This window comes from Eptatretus burgeri, chromosome 2 (genome assembly GCF_056783735.1).
Source record: "Eptatretus burgeri isolate ZD-2024b chromosome 2, Ebu_testis_v1, whole genome shotgun sequence".
NCBI classification, from domain to species: domain Eukaryota; kingdom Metazoa; phylum Chordata; class Myxini; order Myxiniformes; family Myxinidae; genus Eptatretus; species Eptatretus burgeri.
Window position 1 is genome coordinate 152,915,811 of NC_140962.1, and position 17,313 is coordinate 152,933,123.

The 17,313-nt window shown below is 48.7% G+C and overlaps 1 protein-coding gene across 6 annotated transcripts in view; it reads right to left on the reverse strand.

Annotated features, from left to right (window-relative positions):
* Positions 1 to 17,313, reverse strand: part of LOC147033589 (uncharacterized) — an 85,069-nt gene that overhangs the window by 17,842 nt on the left and 49,914 nt on the right. For 2 of the 6 annotated variants that reach the window (XR_015051653.1, XR_015051667.1), the window contains one exon: positions 14,011 to 14,081. The exons of 1 other annotated variant lie outside the window; for it this stretch is intronic. Coding sequence is in view for 2 of the 5 variants with exons in the window: in XM_085856951.1 (XP_085713077.1) it covers positions 14,068 to 14,081 (14 nt within the window). In the remaining 3 variants the exon portion in view is untranslated. Of the gene's footprint in view, positions 1 to 8,825; positions 8,981 to 9,615; positions 9,797 to 13,140; positions 14,082 to 17,313 lie in introns of those variants that run through there. 3 more of the 6 variants (XR_015051665.1, XM_085856951.1, XM_085856968.1) reach the window with 3 other exon arrangements.

Genomic DNA, 17,313 nt, shown 5'->3' on the forward strand with positions numbered 1-17,313 from the left:
AAGTGATACCAACTGGAACTTCCAATGTTTGCTCTCGCCAATTTTAAGGACCCCTTTGGAGGGTCACCAGGGTCCTTACGCAGAGGGTGGTACCCGGCAGAAATAACTTTCTATATGTCTTGATACTCCATTCATGCCCCTGTGCTCAGATATTACGACCTCGTTCATTTGAGCTCAGGGCCCCGGGCTCTCGGTCCACACGGCAATTAAAAGGACTGAGACAAGGACAGCAGGAAACGAAGGGTGAATTAGAGGCCATAAAAGAAGGGTGGAGGGCGAGACACGAAGAGATGACGGAAATAGTTGGAGAATTGTGGCGAAGAGTAGAGACGGATATGCGGGAAATGGGAGAACGATTGGAAAAACACATGGACGAGACAAAAGAAGGGTTTAAATTGGCAAAGGGGGAATTATAGAGACAAGGGGAAATCGGGCAGGAAAGGGACGAACTGAATAAGGTAAAAGACGAGCAGGCACGAATGGAGGGGAAGGTCAGGGATATAAAAACGGAACTGGTGGAATGTATTGAGTGAGACCCGATGCAAGAGGCAGGATGACCTCGTTAAGGAACAGAGGGAGAAAATATGCTACCTTGAAGTGGACTGCGACCAGGTGAGTCCGGTGTCACCGAACGAGGTAGGACGGTTGCATGACGCGAGGGCGTGCATGCCGAGGTTGGGGAGGGGGGGCAGAGATTTTAGGGTCTCTTAGCCTAATACATGCCCCCAGTATGATTGTTCCCGAGAGTATGCGAATGCAAGCGGGATGGCATGGGGGGGGGGGTACGCAGGACGGTGCGGGGCGCTCATCGACCCAGAAAGGGGTGACAAATTCCCTGGTCGAATGGCTCGGGCTCCGCGGGGGTGGGGCACTGCCGGAGTCCGGGGGGTCCGTCCCTCCATTTGTTCCTCAGGGACTGGTGAGTGGGGTTCGGAACCCTGGAGGCCGGATGGTGCTGCTCGCTCCGTACGACGGGAAGACCGACCTGAGGGCGTATATGGCCCAATTTGACCACGTGGCCAGGGGTAATGGATGGGGCGTGGACGAGAGTGTGATCCACCTTGTGGCGGCGCTGCGCGCGACGGCGGCCGAGGTCCTGACCACGATGCCCCCGTGAGGGATAACGTTGGTAGGCCTCCATTCGGCCCTAAATAACCGGTTCAGAGTGGAACAGCAGAGCGAGCTTGTTGAAGCTCAGCTCAGTGGGCGCAGACGACAACCCCGTGAAAATATGGGGGATTTGGCGTGCGACTTTCGCCGCGCGGTGGGGATTGCACATGCTAACATGATGCCGCTTTACCAGGAAGACCTTGCCCTGGACTATTTTATCCAGGCTGTTGCGGAGACTGGGGCCCTGCTGACCACCTTTCGCCCGGAGAACCTCCAGAAGGCGGCTGGCGCTGCCGCCCGATGGGAGACAGCAAAGCCGCCGCCTCGAGGAGCCGAGCGACATGCATTGGCTGTCCGGAAGGTGGGCCCCGTGGAAAACCGTGCACCGGGAGCTGGGGTTGGTCTTGGCTGCCGAGTGGAGCTGGTAGGAATAGTTCGGGACATGGTCGACCACCGGTTAGCGGGGTCTGGGCCATGGCAGGCAGCTCATGGGCGGACGCGTGGTGGGCCATTGACAGATACTCCAATTCGGAATGAGGGGGGGTATAATTTGTATTACCGGAGGCATGCACCTTACCCGGTGAGGTGTTTTAACTGTGGCCAGATGGGCCACCTGCAGCAGCATTGTAGGGCCCCGCGCAGGGAAAGGCCCCGGCCCTTGGAGCACCGACTCCGCCCCGTGCAGACCGCAATAGCCAGACCCCAACACCATCCCACCACCAGTCCCAGAGAAACTAATGTGTGCCGAACATAGAGGGCCGTGTTCGGCAGACCCAGATGGGGAAGAGCCCTCAGAGCTGCGACAGGTCATCCATTGTGGACAAATTGGCACTGGTGATTTGACAAGTCGGTGCAAAATTGCCGGTATAGGGGTCGATGCTGTTGTGGACACAGGAGCGAGCGCCACGATCATCAGCCCTCTGGTCCTTAATTTGAGTGTGGACGGGTGGGATGAGATCCACCATCTGCAAAATTATAGTTTGCAGCTGGCTACCGGGGCAAAGGCCCCCATCATAGTGCGTGATTTTGTGACTCTTAAATTGGGCACGGTTAAAAGGAAAATAGAAGTTTGGGTGGCGGAGGTGTGCGACCCATGTCTAATCGGGTTGGATGTGCTGACCGCCAGTGGTTGCAAGATCGACTTAGGCCGAGGAGTCATGCAGTTGGGTGGTGAGGAGTTGCCGTTGGGGGGCATGGGCACGGATGAGAGGGTAGAGCTGGAGGCTCCCAACTATGTGGTCATTACCCCAGGTGCCGAGGCAGTAATCCCGGCCCAGTGGAGGGCACACCCAACCTGGCAGGGCTCCTGCGGCCTGGTCGAACTACTGGCGGGGCGATCGACCCCGGGTTTAGTCGTGGGCTGCATCCTGGTCAATACCGATTGGCCTATCGTGCCCGTCAGGGTAATAAATGTGAGCACGGAACCACGCACCATAGGATGGGGCACGAAGGTAGCAGATTGCACCCCAGTGGTACGAGTCGCAGAGCTGAGGGACGAGAACATCAATGCTGGACCGGCCCCAGAGGGGGTCTCCAGAGTCTGTTTGGAATTGGCCCGACTCAATTTGCGAGATGGGAAATCAGAGTGGTGGAGATTTGGAGGACGCCCAGCGGGAGGCCTTACACAAACTGGTCAACCGACACAGAAATATTCTCCTTGTCACCTGAGGATATTGGACGTATGGGCCTGGTGAAGCATTAGATCTACACCGATGGGGCCCAGCCCGTCCGTCAGCCCGCTCAACGGCTCCCTTGGAGCAAGAGAGAGGAAGCTGACAAACAGGTCGAAAAGTTGCTCAATGCAGGTGTCATTGAGCCCTCGGGGAGTCCTTGGATGTCACCGGTTGTGTTGGTAAAAAAGAAGGATGGGACCACGCGTTTCTGCGTTCACCATCGCCAACTAAACAACGTGACACTCAAAGACTCCGATCCCCTGCCAAGAATTTACGATCCCCTCGACGCCGTTTCAGGCTCCAAATGGTTCTTAACTTTGGACCTCAAGAGTGGGTATTGGCAGGTAGAGATGGACAAGACGGGGAAGGAGAAAACGGCATTTTCTACAGGGAAGGGACTGTATCAGTTCACTGTGATGCCGTTCGGTTTGTGTAACGCCCTCGCCACCTTTGTGACTGATGGAACGTGTACTTGGCGGCATGCCGTGGCAGTCATGCCTGGTGTATCTGGATAACGTCCTGGTACACGCTAAAACATTTTCCCAGGCAATAGCTAATTTGGACCAGGTGTTTGGGCACCTTCGGCAGGCAGGGTTGAAGTTGAGCCTGGGGAAATGTACTTTGTTCACAAAGGAAGTGGCCTATCTCGGACACGTGATAGGCCGCGATGGGGTGAAAACCGACCCAGGTAAAATTACGGCAGTGGAGGAGTGGCCCGTACCCCGTAACGTCAAACAGGTATGGGGGATTATGGGTCTCTGCTCCTACGACCGGCACTTTGTGGCAATTTTGCGGACATAGCTCGACCCCTTCACCGGCTTGCAGAGAAGGGGTCGAGACTTACTTGGACAGGGGAATGCAGTCAGGCCTTCCTCAAATTAAAGGGGTGTTTGACATCCGCACCCGTTTTAGCATACCCCACCGATGGCGGGATGTATACCCTGGACACACATGCAAGCCAGGAAGGATTGGGTGCAGTCTTGTCTCAGACACAGAGGAGCATGAAAAGAGTGATCACATATTACAGTCGGGCCATGAGTCGGCCCGAACGAAATGATTGCGTCAAAAGCAAGGAACTATTGGCCATGCTGTCTGCAGTGAGCCACTTCCACCCATACTTGTAAGGGAGGAAGTTTTTGGTTCGAACTGACCATTTCTCCTTGCAATGGCTCTTACGGTTCAAGGAACCGGAGGGCCAGAGTGCAAGGTGGTTGGAAAAGTTGCAGCAGTACGATATTAATGTGGCCCATAGAGCCAGTAAGGCTCATGGGAATGCCGATGCGCTCTTTCGACGCCCCTGTCTGGGAGAAAACTAAGTATTGCACGAGGCATGAGGAGAGGGACCAATTGGCAGACACCTCCCAGAAGCTACGAGCCTGTGCGGCCCGGGTGGTAGGCCCAATTTTGCCACTAATCGCAGGTGAGGAATTTGTCGATTTGGCATGGAGCACGGCCCAGCAAGAAGACCCCGCGATATGGCCCATGTGCGAGTGGGTCCGAGTCAACAAGAGATCCAGTGGGGAGGTGGTCATCCCATTCGGAGCGCGAACAAAGGCGTACTGGGCTTAGTGGAAGACCCGAGAAATGAGGGACAACATCTTATATCGCAAGTGGGTGGAGATTCCGTCAGAGAGAACTTATTGGCTGGTAGTCGTCCCAGATCAATTTAAGACCCAAATTTTGAAACAGGTGCACGGTACCCACGCCGGTGTGAAAATGAAGCGCCGGTACAACCACCGGAGCCAGGCGAGTGAGTATCCCCCGGGGATGAAGATTTGGTTCTTCAATCCCCAGAGGAGGAAGTGCAGATGCCCAAAGCTCACCTCACCCTGGCAGGGCCAAGGGGTCGTCCTGGCGCAAATTAGTGACGTGGTCATAAAGATCAAAATGGGGCGACGGGCCCTTCCCCTAATCGTCCACGCAGACCGCCTGAGACCCTATAAGGGCGACCTTACGCCCTCATGGATGGATCGGACCGGAGTAGCCGGAGCCAGAACCACCACCCCCCGCGGAGACGCAAGGCTCTTAGAGCCTTGCCCCGAGTACACGGCCTAACCAGGATGCGGCAAGCATCGTGGTTTGGGCAAAGGAAGCACGAGTTCGTGGGAAGGGTTAGCAATAGATCGATCGGCCTCATGGGGCATGGGTAGTTCCTCATGGGGCCCGTGGACTAGTTGGTGGGAATTTCGTTTATATTTAGAAATGGGAAATGGATTTTGGGGAGACATGAACAGACATGGAATGTGTAGTGGGGACGTAGCTTAGCTTCGCAGATTAAATGGAACGTGCATTAGTTTAAGGGATGACGAGGGGGCACGAGTTATTTAGGGGAATTTAGTCAGCAGAATGGCAGTGTGGAGTGTGGGTGTGAATTGAAAAGTGAATAATATGTACAATGAGTGAGTGTGGGTCAGCAGGCCTAAGTGTGTGAATGGAATGAATGTGGAATGCATGGTGCGAATGAACAAGTGGGGGGGAGGAGTGAAACCCACCCAAGTAACCCCGGAGTCAGTCAAATTTACCAAAAGGAGGTCGTTTTGTTGTTGGTGTTGAGAGAAGGCACGAAACCCATTCGGAGGGATGCAGGAGTCCATGAACCAGCTGGGTGCATGGCTGTTGAAAGGTGAGTATTGATTAGAGGGCACCCCGGGCAACGGACAAGTCGGCCAAGGGTCCAAGGGACAAGGATAGTGCAGTGGGCATGGGTGACCCACGGAACGGAACCCGTAGCGCCAAAATGCCACGTGGGCATCGGAGGGGGGCAATTCCGGGAAGGGCAACCCCCCCCCCCCCCGCGTTCATAGGGAGCAGGTGGGTTCGGAGACAGCCTCAGGGCCCGGGGGTGCAATAGTTTGAGTTCGGCAGAGGGGAAGTCCCTGCCAGTTGAGCCACGCTGCCCAGCCACAAAATTTGAGGGCTCGGCCCAAATTTATAATGGACACCAACACAGGCGACGGGAATCATGGTTTTTAGAACTGATAGTTTAAAAGTAGCAGGTGTTTTGAAAGCCCCGGGGTAGTTTAAAGTTTAATAAAGGATAGGGTAGTTAGGAAATGTACCCTTTCGCACCATCCATCCCTTTGCTCTCTGTGGGCCGCTGGACCCACCATGGTAGATTGCTGAAATCTGAAGGAGGCCATTCTGAGGCTTTGTTGGGCCTCGAGACAGGACGCTTGTCTCTCCTTATTCCCCTCCAAAAAGGATTTTAAGGGTTAGAAGTTGGCTTGGTTGACAGGATAGGTCAGCCAGACAAAGGCGATAAAGGGGGTAAGGGAGACGTAATTATAGAAAAATATATATATATATATATATATATATATATATATGTAAAAAGAGGGGCTACATTTGGTTGTTTTGTGTGCAAATTAAGGCAGTGGGTATGGACAAAGACAAGCAAAGGCAATAGGTTGGGGGGGACACAGTAAGGTAGGTCCGAGCCCGTTTTCGGAGCGACCGGCACCACCGCACTCCCTCCAGACCCACACGAAACGAGACCAGAGGCCGGCCAGCTTTCCGAGCCCGTTTTCGGAGCGACCAGCACCACCGCAGTCCCTCCAGACCCACACGGAACGAGACCAGAGGCCGGCCAGCTTCACCTGCCAGCCTGTTGTGCTGTATCGCCTGTTCCACATTTGCCTTGCCCTGCTTCGTTTGCCTGCCTTCGTCAGAACCCCATGCCTGCAACCCATGTTTGCATTGCTCCTGTGTCACCAAGTCAACCATGTGCGCCAGGATCATCCAGTGTTTTGCAAGGACTGCCCTGCAGGCAGCCACACCACGGGGACTGCATTGAGCAGCCCGTGCACCGTTTGTTGCATGCAGTCCATCCATTCATTTTAAATGAACCAGAGACTGCATGGGGCAGACTGGCTACCTCTTCAGATGGCCTGTGGGACGGCACATGGCATGCCGTGTTCGGGTGAGTTGCCTCCAGCAGCTGGGGGTATGAAAGGAAAAGAAGGTTCACTGCAAGGAATACTCAAGGGGGACCTTTTGAGCAGGCCCTGAGAACGACTGACCTTCAGCTACTGTGCACTCACCCACACAAAACTGTTAACTTTGCCATGCCTTATTCACACAGATGACAGGTCCTGGGCCATGGTTAGTGTAAATACACAAGTCAGGATTGTAAATAATTTTAAAACCCACCTGCATGTTTGTCATAGGGCCGGCAATTTTATTTAAGTTGTCCGAGTGAGTCTGTTAGTTTCGCAGCGCATTAGGTTATTTATTTTTGGGACATGTATTAAAAAAATGACACACCACAGGGATCTGAAGGTAAAATCTACTCGGGGAAAACTTACACATGCTGGTCACACGCAAATTTGACGACTCGGGACGAGTCTGGAAAAAGGGGAGGGGGTAGTGTTGCGAATCTGGAAGCCATGAGCACACAACATTCGGGTCCTATAGCTCAGTTGTTTTGATAAGTGAATGTGGGTAGATAGCTCCCTTTCCCCGAGTCTAATGGGTGAATAAATGTTCATGCACTGTGAAGTTATTTTAATAGTCAGGGTTTTTACGTCAACGCCATCTTCAACAACAATGGTCTGCTCACGGCATTCTCACAGAGCTCGCGAGCAAGCACGTGCGTATCAGCACGTACGTGGGCTGACGTCCCTCTCGCAAATCCTCGGCAGATCGGGGACGAGGTGGCCGTAAGTCCGTCAAAGGGCACAGAGCGAGCTCCAAGAGAAGCACAGCCTCTTTGGGGGGGGGGCAGGGAATCAAGATGCCCGACACACCCCCCGACCAATCATGGAGAGGCAACGGAGTTCCCCGGCGAATGAGGTGCGTGGAGGGGTGAGATGCGTTCCCCACGCCCCGACGAGTAGAAATAGATGGGACAGGCGGTGTGAAAAGGATCTTGGAAGGGTCTTCTTCATCTTCGTCTCCTTCTTCTTGTGGTCGCCTGGTCTCCTGGTCGTTTTGGGAGCCCTGTCGCCGCTCCTGGACTCGTGTCGCTGGTGGGCTTCTGGCTCTCGTCTCATCGCTGGCTCTGAGCGTGTCGCAGCGATCCCTGACCTCGTCTCGCTGGTGCCTGGATTCGGCTCGCCTCTCGCTGGTGCCTGGATTCGGCTCGCCTCTCGCTGGTGCCCGGTTCGAATCAGCTCAAAGACCACACGAGGTGGACAGGTCCGAGGCAGAATCTGGTATGTAGCTCGCCCTTTCCCTCTGAGCTGAAGGTCTCAACAAAGACCACTTTGGGTCCGTTTCGTGTGTGTGTGTGTGTGTGTGTGTGTGTGTGTGTGTGTGTGTGTGTGTGTGTGTGTGTGTGTGTGTGTGTGTGTGTGTGTGTGTGTGTGTGTGTGTGTGTGTGTGTGTGTGTGTGTGTGTGTGTGTGTGTGTGTGTGGCGCGCCAATCCAGCAAGTATAAATTGTATCAGTGCCTTGCTGTATATGCGTGCCTCTTATATTCGGATAACTCTGCTTCTTACGTGCCCCCCTGCTCCATTATAAATAAACCCATGTGGTCAATGTATCGGTTCGTTCTTGTCTTTCTTTGATTGGTTGAAAACGGTGCGTGTTGGAGAATTAGCCAGGCTGTTGCCGCTGTAAAGGGACATTTGGACCGACGAAAGCTTGGTGACCGTCCACTCGGTTCGCACATGGTTGGAGTACGCTTGCGTCTCGTTCCGTACGAGCATCGTCGAGGGTGAATTTCCCCGGTAGTTGGACGACGTGGGTATTTAGGCAAATTGAAATTGGCAATCGACCCTTCCCCACATGGTCCACCTATTGGCGAACTTCGGTCTGATAAGGGATCCGTCGGCTCCGGAGTTATCCGGGGTGACGACCTATAAATTCCGTGTGATCGGTGGAGCCGACTCTGCAGCTCCATCTGGCGGTCATGCTCGTCGCCGATACCCGGCCCCGCAACAATAACATTGATCAAAATCTTCTTTCGCAGCAGTCTGATGGTTTGTTTTGGTTTTGAAACTCGATCAACATGTTCTGTTCAAAACAAAGTGTGAAGAACAATTCGGGTGCATGAAGATAAGTGCATAATGATGTGATTAAAATAATAAATATAACATTTACCTCCAAAAGATAGAGTCATGTACGATTCCTGCAGATGAGCATTTAAACTGGAACAAGTTAGAAATGAATCATCACCCCGTGGAATTTCAACATCTTCCAATTCAAGGTTGTGAAATTCATTGTTTTCACAGCTCATGTATGATTCAGTTTTAATGCTGAAAATAAAAAACAGGTATTCAAAAATTACCACCAAGCCAAATAAAAGGTTGTGTGGAAGGAGAACAGAAAGAGACAGAGACAGAGACAGAGACAGAGACAGAGACAGAGACAGAGACAGAGACAGAGACAGAGACAGAGACAGAGACAGAGACAGAGACAGAGACAGAGACAGAGACAGAGACAGAGACAGAGACAGAGACAGAGACAGAGACAGAGACAGAGACAGAGACGGGCGGAGAGGGAGAGACAGAGACAGAGACAGAGACAGAGACAGAGACAGAGACAGAGACAGAGACAGGCGGAGAGGGAGAGACAGAGACAGAGGCAGAGAGACAGAGAGACAAGGAGCCAGAGAGACACACAGACAGAGAGACAGAGAGACAGAGAGACAGAGAGGAAGAGAGACAGAGAGACAGAGAGACAGAGAGACAGAGAGACAGAGAGTCAGAGAGACAGAGAGAGAGAGAGAGAGAGAGAGAGAGAGAGAGAGAGAGAGAGAGAGAGAGAGAGAGAGAGAGAGAGAGAGATCGACAGACATACAGAGACAGAAAAACAGATAGAGAGACAGATAGACAGAGACAAACAGAGAGAGACAGAAAGACAGAGACAAAGACAGAGGATAATTCCTCACCTAGATTCATTCCACGTTAGATTACGTGAGAGTAATTCTTTCCAGTCAACAATAATATCTATCAGTTGATTTTGAAAAGAATGAATCTCTTCAAGAAAGTCGTTCATTTTTATCCACTCGTCATGTAATCAGATAATTCATCTCCACATCTGTTATTAACGATGTTCTGATTCGGAACAACCTGTTGAAAAAAAAAAAGACATACAATAATTCATTATTGGTTGTATAGTAATTTAATTCTGTTTTTAACAATAAATAATAAATTGGGTTGAGCATCTCACCTCTCATCTTGTGACAACGATTGATCCGTAAGGTTGTCGTAAGAATCTGAATGCTCCATTTTCGTAATAAAACACGAACGTCACAAAAGTCGGTTTAAATAAGCAACTTGATGACGTAATGGGAGATTTCACAACAATGTTTTTTTTCAAAGTGTATTTTCCACAAAAGGAAATGACTTGGTTCGGTTGAGACAGCTTGGGAGAGACGTGGGCGAGACGTTCTCAAGCAGTCTGACACATTTTAACACGAAAATGAAAATGCTTTAAAAGATTTTGATAAAATCTACGCATAAAAGCTGTTTTTAACTAAACTGTTCTGTTAGTGTTGTATAACTATCAGACACGGACACATAATACCTCCTCATTTTTCACAGCACGACTGTGTTCTAAAAATACTTCCCCATTTCACGAAACCAAAGGTTTCATACTTGAAGAGATAAAGTGATTACACCAGATGGAAATGAATGTTATCATAAAATTAATTTATTCCCGAAAGTAGAACATGAACAAATATGAATGGAATGAAAATAAAATACACCCGTGCAGGAGTGACGGTCATCTCTGCGAGAAACAAGCACGAGTTCCTGTTACTGCGGTGTCGTGTTCTCGGGTCAGGAGGGATTTTTGGCCAACTTTGAAGTCACGTGACGCGAAAACGAAAGCGATTATCGAAAATCCGGCCTGACAAAATCTAGACATTGTCCCATAGATTCATATACCACAATCAAATTCAAGATAACTTAAGAAATGTAGGAGATAGATTTTGAAAATCGTCATTTTGCAACAACATGAAGCAGTTTTCGCAAAATTCAAAGTCACGTGATGTGTACGTATTCGAAGATATCGGTATTCTTTCGAATGGACATGAAAGACAAGGTCAGCTGCTATGCAATGAGACCATTCACTAACTTTTACCATGCCCAGTAGAGAAAATATAGCCTCCTGAAGGTAGGGCAGTTTTTGCAAACTTTGAAGTCACGTGACGCGAAAACGAAAGCAAAACTCGAAAATCCGTCCCGATCAAATTTGGATATTGTCCCATACATTCATATGCCACAATCAAATTCGAGATCGCTTGAGAAATGTAGGAGATAGATTTTGAAAATCGTAATTTTCGCATTTTTTGCCAATTTTGAAGTCACGTGACACGAAAACGAAAGCGAATATCGAAAATCCGGCCTGACCAAATTTAGATATTGTTCCATAGATTCATATGCTACAATCAAATTCAAGATCGCTTGAGAAATGGCGGAGGAGATAGAATTTGAAAATCGTCATTTTAACAACTTCAAAGGCCTCGTGACATTGACCTTGACATTCGGTGACCTTGAAAGTCATACCATCGTGTACGTCTCATCGACCTCTATCAGGATCACTTATGACCAGATCTCCCGCTTCAACTTCATTGTGAACGGACGGACGGATCGAAGGACATCGATACCCAAATTATTAGGTCATGCTCGAAGAGATGACCGAATAAAAGGAAAGGAGTGTTTTAATCAGCAAGTCTCAGTTTAACATTTGCTCAATGGGACAGAGATCAGTCTCCTATTTTGACCTTATGGGCCTTGAGACAGTCTCAATTTTACATTTGTTTGTATGGGAGGGGGAGGAATCAGTCTCCTGTTTTGGGCTTTTTAGGCATTGATTCAGAGTTTTTCCCATTTTCCCCATTCATTTGAATGGATGTCTTAGAAACCCCATTTATCCTCTATGTGTGTGCGTGTGCGTGTGTTGGTGCCTGTCGCAGCACAAGTTAAGATTGTAGAAAATCTCACAGGATAAGTCTGCTCTGTGTCTGCTTTTGTCAATTGCTTGCCTTTTGTCGCACCCCACAAATTCCTTGCTATCCCTGCTGTACATCATAATAAACCCGTTCACTGTGCCACATACCTTTCCTTGTCCGATTGTAAATAAATGCTTGTGTAGAAATGTTCAACTCGTTTTCGTCTTTTCCTTCATTGGTCCAGCATGGTTCGTGTCCAAGCCGAGCCGGGACGTAACCAGACAACGATCTGTTTTTAAGCCGCTACGTCCTTGGGCAGTTACACTCGGCTGCATCTGATCCGGGAAGGTGATCCGGTTTGAACAATGCGTACCGAGGGCGTGTCCCCCAGTAATTAGATCACGTGACCATTAGGTAACTGGCATCCAGTCGACGGAGGTCACCAAGTCACGTGATTGAGTTATTGGCATTCACGGTCGATTAGCGACCCGCCACATCACGGAATTATTCGTATGCGACGGCCTGTGATTCTGGAGTCTCGTGGGAACCTGAGCTTGCATCCCCCTCCTCTTGGGCTTCTCGTCGCCGACCCTGGGTCCGCAACAATTTCATTCAATTGCAAAGGTTGCAGAAAAAATTAATCCAGAGTTTACCATCATTGATGCATCGTCTTTTACACTACCTTATATTGTTACGGATTTGGAAGCCTCTTGCACACAGACAGTCAGCAGTCCCAAAGTTTAGTTATTTCGTGAAGTATATGTGTATGGTAAGAATCCATCCCCTGTGTCGAACGGGAATTTCATGTGTGCTGCAAAGTTTCTTTCTCAATAGATTTTTGCAATACCCAACGCCAACCAATCAATCCTTCACTTTTTCGCACCATCGATGCCATTGCCCACGTGCATTCGACCACGCTGTATTTTCGACCACGCTCTCCCCTCTGGGCTGGTGCTCCTGCCTCCCACCTTTCTCGGCTTCACGCTGTAGACACCAGGGCATTTCGGATCATCGGCATCTCCCGCAAGGAGGCTGAGTCTTTGGGCCTCTCACTCAATCACCGCAGGTTGGTCGGTGGTCTGTCTGTCTTCTACCGTCTCTCTCCAGCCTTGCCCCCCTGCTCTGTCTGCGATTTGTCCCCACCATATTTCCGCAGGACGCTCAAGGTCCCCCAACAACGCCCATCTGGTAAAACTACCAAAATCACGAATCACTGCTCACCTTCACTCTTTCATTCCTCTTTTTTCCCGCCTTTGGAATAAACTCCCTCACTCTATTCTTACCCATTCTTCCCTCCAGGCTTTCAAAACAGCTGTTCACGACCACCTCTTATCATCCCCCATCCAAATCCTCGATCTTTTCTACCCCCGATAATCCATCAAAGCCCACTTCCTTCAAATTCCCTGCTTTCCTTCCTGAAAGTCCCTGTAATGTCCATCTTCTATTCCCCATGTTCCCCATCCCATCCCTCTCCCTTCCACAGATCTCCTAATGTGTCTGTTCCCCACTGTTTTGTCCCTCCCACTCCACCCCTCTTGTCTCATGCCCCCTTGCTGTGCGTTGTGTGTTAGCTCTCACACGAGCCTCGACAAGGTATACAAAAAAAAAAAATACAGTAAGTCGTCACTATCCGGAAGTCCGAAAGTTAAGTCCTCACTGTCCGGAAGTTCGCATATCGCAGTTACGATTATTCGCAATTGAGTGTTAATGGCCAATTATTCAATTTGCGCCAACGTATTTTGCCTTTTCGCAAGGAAAAACACAAAGAGAAGAGAAAAGACAAAAAAAAAAAACTTTCAAACAACCACATTACTTCAACGTTCCTTTGCTCTCGTAAACGACGACTGGATTGGGGCATTGTGTTTATCTATAAATGCGCATCAGAAATCGAGAAACTATTAGAATACACTAAGTCATCACTATCCGGAAGTCCGTATGTTGTAACCCATAATGGGGAACGCGGCTGAGGTTCTCTTCCCCATCGGCCATGCCAATGCAGCAACGTGTCTTGTCATTGGTTGGTAAATAAATGGCCATAACTTGGGAAGCACTTGTCCGATTAATATCAAACCTTGAAAAGGCACATCCACAGGGCCCCAGCAACGTACCTGGCAAGTTTCAATTTGATCGGACCAGTGGTTGTCGAGAAACAGCGGTCACATGGTCACACACACACACACACACATTGCTGGAATTATAGATAGAGAACACACCAGTACACAAAACAAGTCCTGGCGAGGGTCTGCAATCTCTGATTGCTCTTTTTCTTGTTAATGACATATGCATGGGCGAGGCTTGGAGGGTTCAGGCTTTTTAGTTTACATGATCCTGAGAGATTGTGCAATTTGTGACGTGACATCATGATAGTCGGTGAAGCACCAATCTGACCTTTTATAGTGAGGCTGAGAATCATACCCAGGCTTGATAGCTCAAAGGCTGGTCAGCTCATTGGCAGTTTGCTGTCGAAAACAAGGATCAAAAGACAAGTTCATACAGTATGTGCATCACTCTTGATTAAATTTATTGCAACAAAAGCAGTAAAACTGGCAATGATATGTTGAATCCATTTATTTTAAAACCAAACCCAAACAACTTCCACTTCAAACCCCAGCTATTTTTTCAAACACAGGCAGGCTTCTGCAAAGTGCTGATGGAGCGAATATCGGTGTTGGAGTGTTTGACAACCTCAGCAAACCATTGGTCTGTTGGAATTGCTTCTTCTTTCACCTTCAATTTCTTGAATTCGTCATCTTCCAAAATCAGCTGCACATGGCTCCGTCCACATGCGCACAATTTCTGCTGCCCAAAATGAGATAATCTCCGCACCAAACTAAAGGATAGCTCGGCTTAACTTTCCACTTGTTTTTCTTGACAAGACTTGCGAGTCCACGCGATGTTGAGTTACATGTTTACACATGCATCCAGCGATCCCTTCCATGGTGACTGATGACAATAATATCCACTTGGAAGTGTACGGGTTCATTTTCGATCACCGACAGGATTGTCAAGTCAAAGGACAGGAGTTACCCGGAGGAGCGTCTATTCTCAGACTGCCAGATAATTGAAAATTTGTCAAAGTCGACTCTATTTCTTAGATTCCTCGGTTTATACTCCGTCAATCAATCTACAGTTATAAGTTGTCTTGGATCCAAGAAGAAGAAAGAAAGAAAAGCAGACGAAGGTGAGTTAGACAGCGCAGGAGGGAACATCTGACCCCTCCCGGGCAACATACATGTAATATCAAATTTATTAATCTGTATGCACGTTGGACCTGGAGTTAGTTCTGAATTTAGTTCACATGTGACAGGTGTGCACCATTTTCTAAGGGCTGTGGGTTTATGTAGCTGAGGCAGTGCTCCCTGCAGGTTGCGGCAGAAATTTGTCATCATCTCTACCACCGAAGGTGGAAGGAGGTTATATTTTCAGCCGTGTTTGTTACTTGCGAAATCGAATTTTCACAAGGATATTGGTTGGTCTGCTCTGTTATTCTGTCTGTTTGTACGTATGTCAATCGGCGACAGATCACATTTTCACTCCGATCTTCACAAAATTGCACCACTTGGGAAAGGTATTGACAGGCAAGCTGGAAGCCGATAGTTTGAGGTCAATAGGTTCAAGGTCATAAATCAAATTTACTGTGTATAAACGAAAAGCACGTTCAGTCCGTCCGTGAAGCGGTGAAGCCATGTGACAACACATCGATTAATGATGTACCGTTTGAACATCAGTTGCACCCTGACTTTACACACGCACGTCTATTAATTATGTACTCTTGGAATGTACCTTTCGACCCTTTTGACTGCTGCGACCCCTTCGACCGTTTAAGACCCGCAAGGACCCCGAAGACCCAAAAGACTGCAAGGACCCTAAAAACCCTGAAGACCCCCAGCACCCAAGAGACTGAGGACCAAAAGACCTCGAGGACCCAAATTAATATCCATGTGGCTCTCGCAATTTTGAGACAGTACGCATGTAATTGTCTCAACTATAGCCGTTTGTGTGGTGCCCTTCACCTTAGCAATTCATTCAAACTTTCTCATCCCAATTCACCTGCCCGCTTCTTAGACAATCCAGCGAGATTTATCTGACATGTCTATCAAGCTCACATTTAAAATCCACTGCTTGTTTGACCTTGTCATAGTTGACAAAAACTTTATTGCGATCTTGATTTGTAGTTTCCATTTCTTCTTTGCAATTATTGCTTGGCCTTTTGTCCTTCAAACACTCATATGAATGCTCGTATGGATAAACATGGAAACACAAATGCTTTTTCAAAAGATGATCAGTTTGAAAAGGTCTTTGGACAAACACTGCAAGTCTTGCGCCCCTCTCCTGTGTAAATTTGCATGCATTTCCGACAATTCACCAACCGAACGAATCCATTGGCACGCCCTGTACGAGAACACGTGCATGGACGCTCTCCTGGGTGAATTCGCATGCGTATTTTAAAGGCATGATGACCATCTTAATTCCCTTCCGCAAACACCGCAGGGATACGACTTCTCCTGTTCAGTGTGAACACATGCATGCCTCCTTAAATCTGATCGACACAATCATGTCTTTGCACAAACTTCACAACAATCGTGGTGCTATCCTGTATGATTTCTCATGCATACATAACGGTGCAAGTGTACCTGTGTGAATTTGCACGCACCTTACTGTCTGATGAATGATCAAATCCCTTGCCCCAAAACAGAGCACACGTGTTGATGTGCTCATGTGTATATACGGTGAGTTTCTGACAATTTGACGACATTTTGAATTCATCGGAAATCTTACACGTGTACCGGCATTCTCTCATGTGCATTATCATGTGTATCCGGCAGTGTGCTGGCAAACTGAATCTTTTTACCGCAAGCACTGCAAGCGGATGGTTTCTCTCCAACACGAATACACACGTGCCTTATCAAACGTGGTTGATCCAAAAAAAGGTCTCCGCACAAACTTTGCAACTGTATGAGTGTACGGGCACTCCCTGGCTTCATTTCCTCTCGCACTGTTCAGCCAGTCATTCCAATTTGGCCATAATAGAGAGTTTCACTTCATTTTTCCACCATCATTCACAAGACTTCAACACAATTAACAAAGTCTACATGTCATTATTAATAATATAGAGCCAAAAACAGTTAATCAAAGAAGGATTATTGTACATTGTAACTCATTAGGACAAAATTATACACAAGTGTTGCAAGTTACCAGCAGAGCTTACCCGTCTCTTTGCTGACGGACCAATTAGTCGTTGTAGTTGGCAAAATTTTGGGGTGAGAAGGAGAAGAAGGAAAGGAAAGGAAGACAAATTTACCCGTGCAGAGAGCGCTTTAACCCCTCACCCTCACTGCCCCCCTACTCCCCATCCTCAAGTCCTACTGCCCCCCATTCATCCTGATGTCACTAGAAATCTGTCATACATGACAGATTTTGACTGGTCCTTCCGTTTTTTGGGGGGGGGCAAGGGGGGTGGGGGAGGGAGACAAAGGACAGGGAACAAATTTAGCCATGCGAAGAGTGCACATTTACATAGAGAATTTACACCACCCCGCTTCCCCCCGCCCCCCCCGAAGTGAGGCCGTGACCACATAACCTATGTCACTCCCCACACAAAATTTGTATTTGTACCCTGACTTTGGGGTTTGTCACTTAAAAGATGTGTTCGTGCAACAGAGAGTAGTGTACATATTATATATATATATA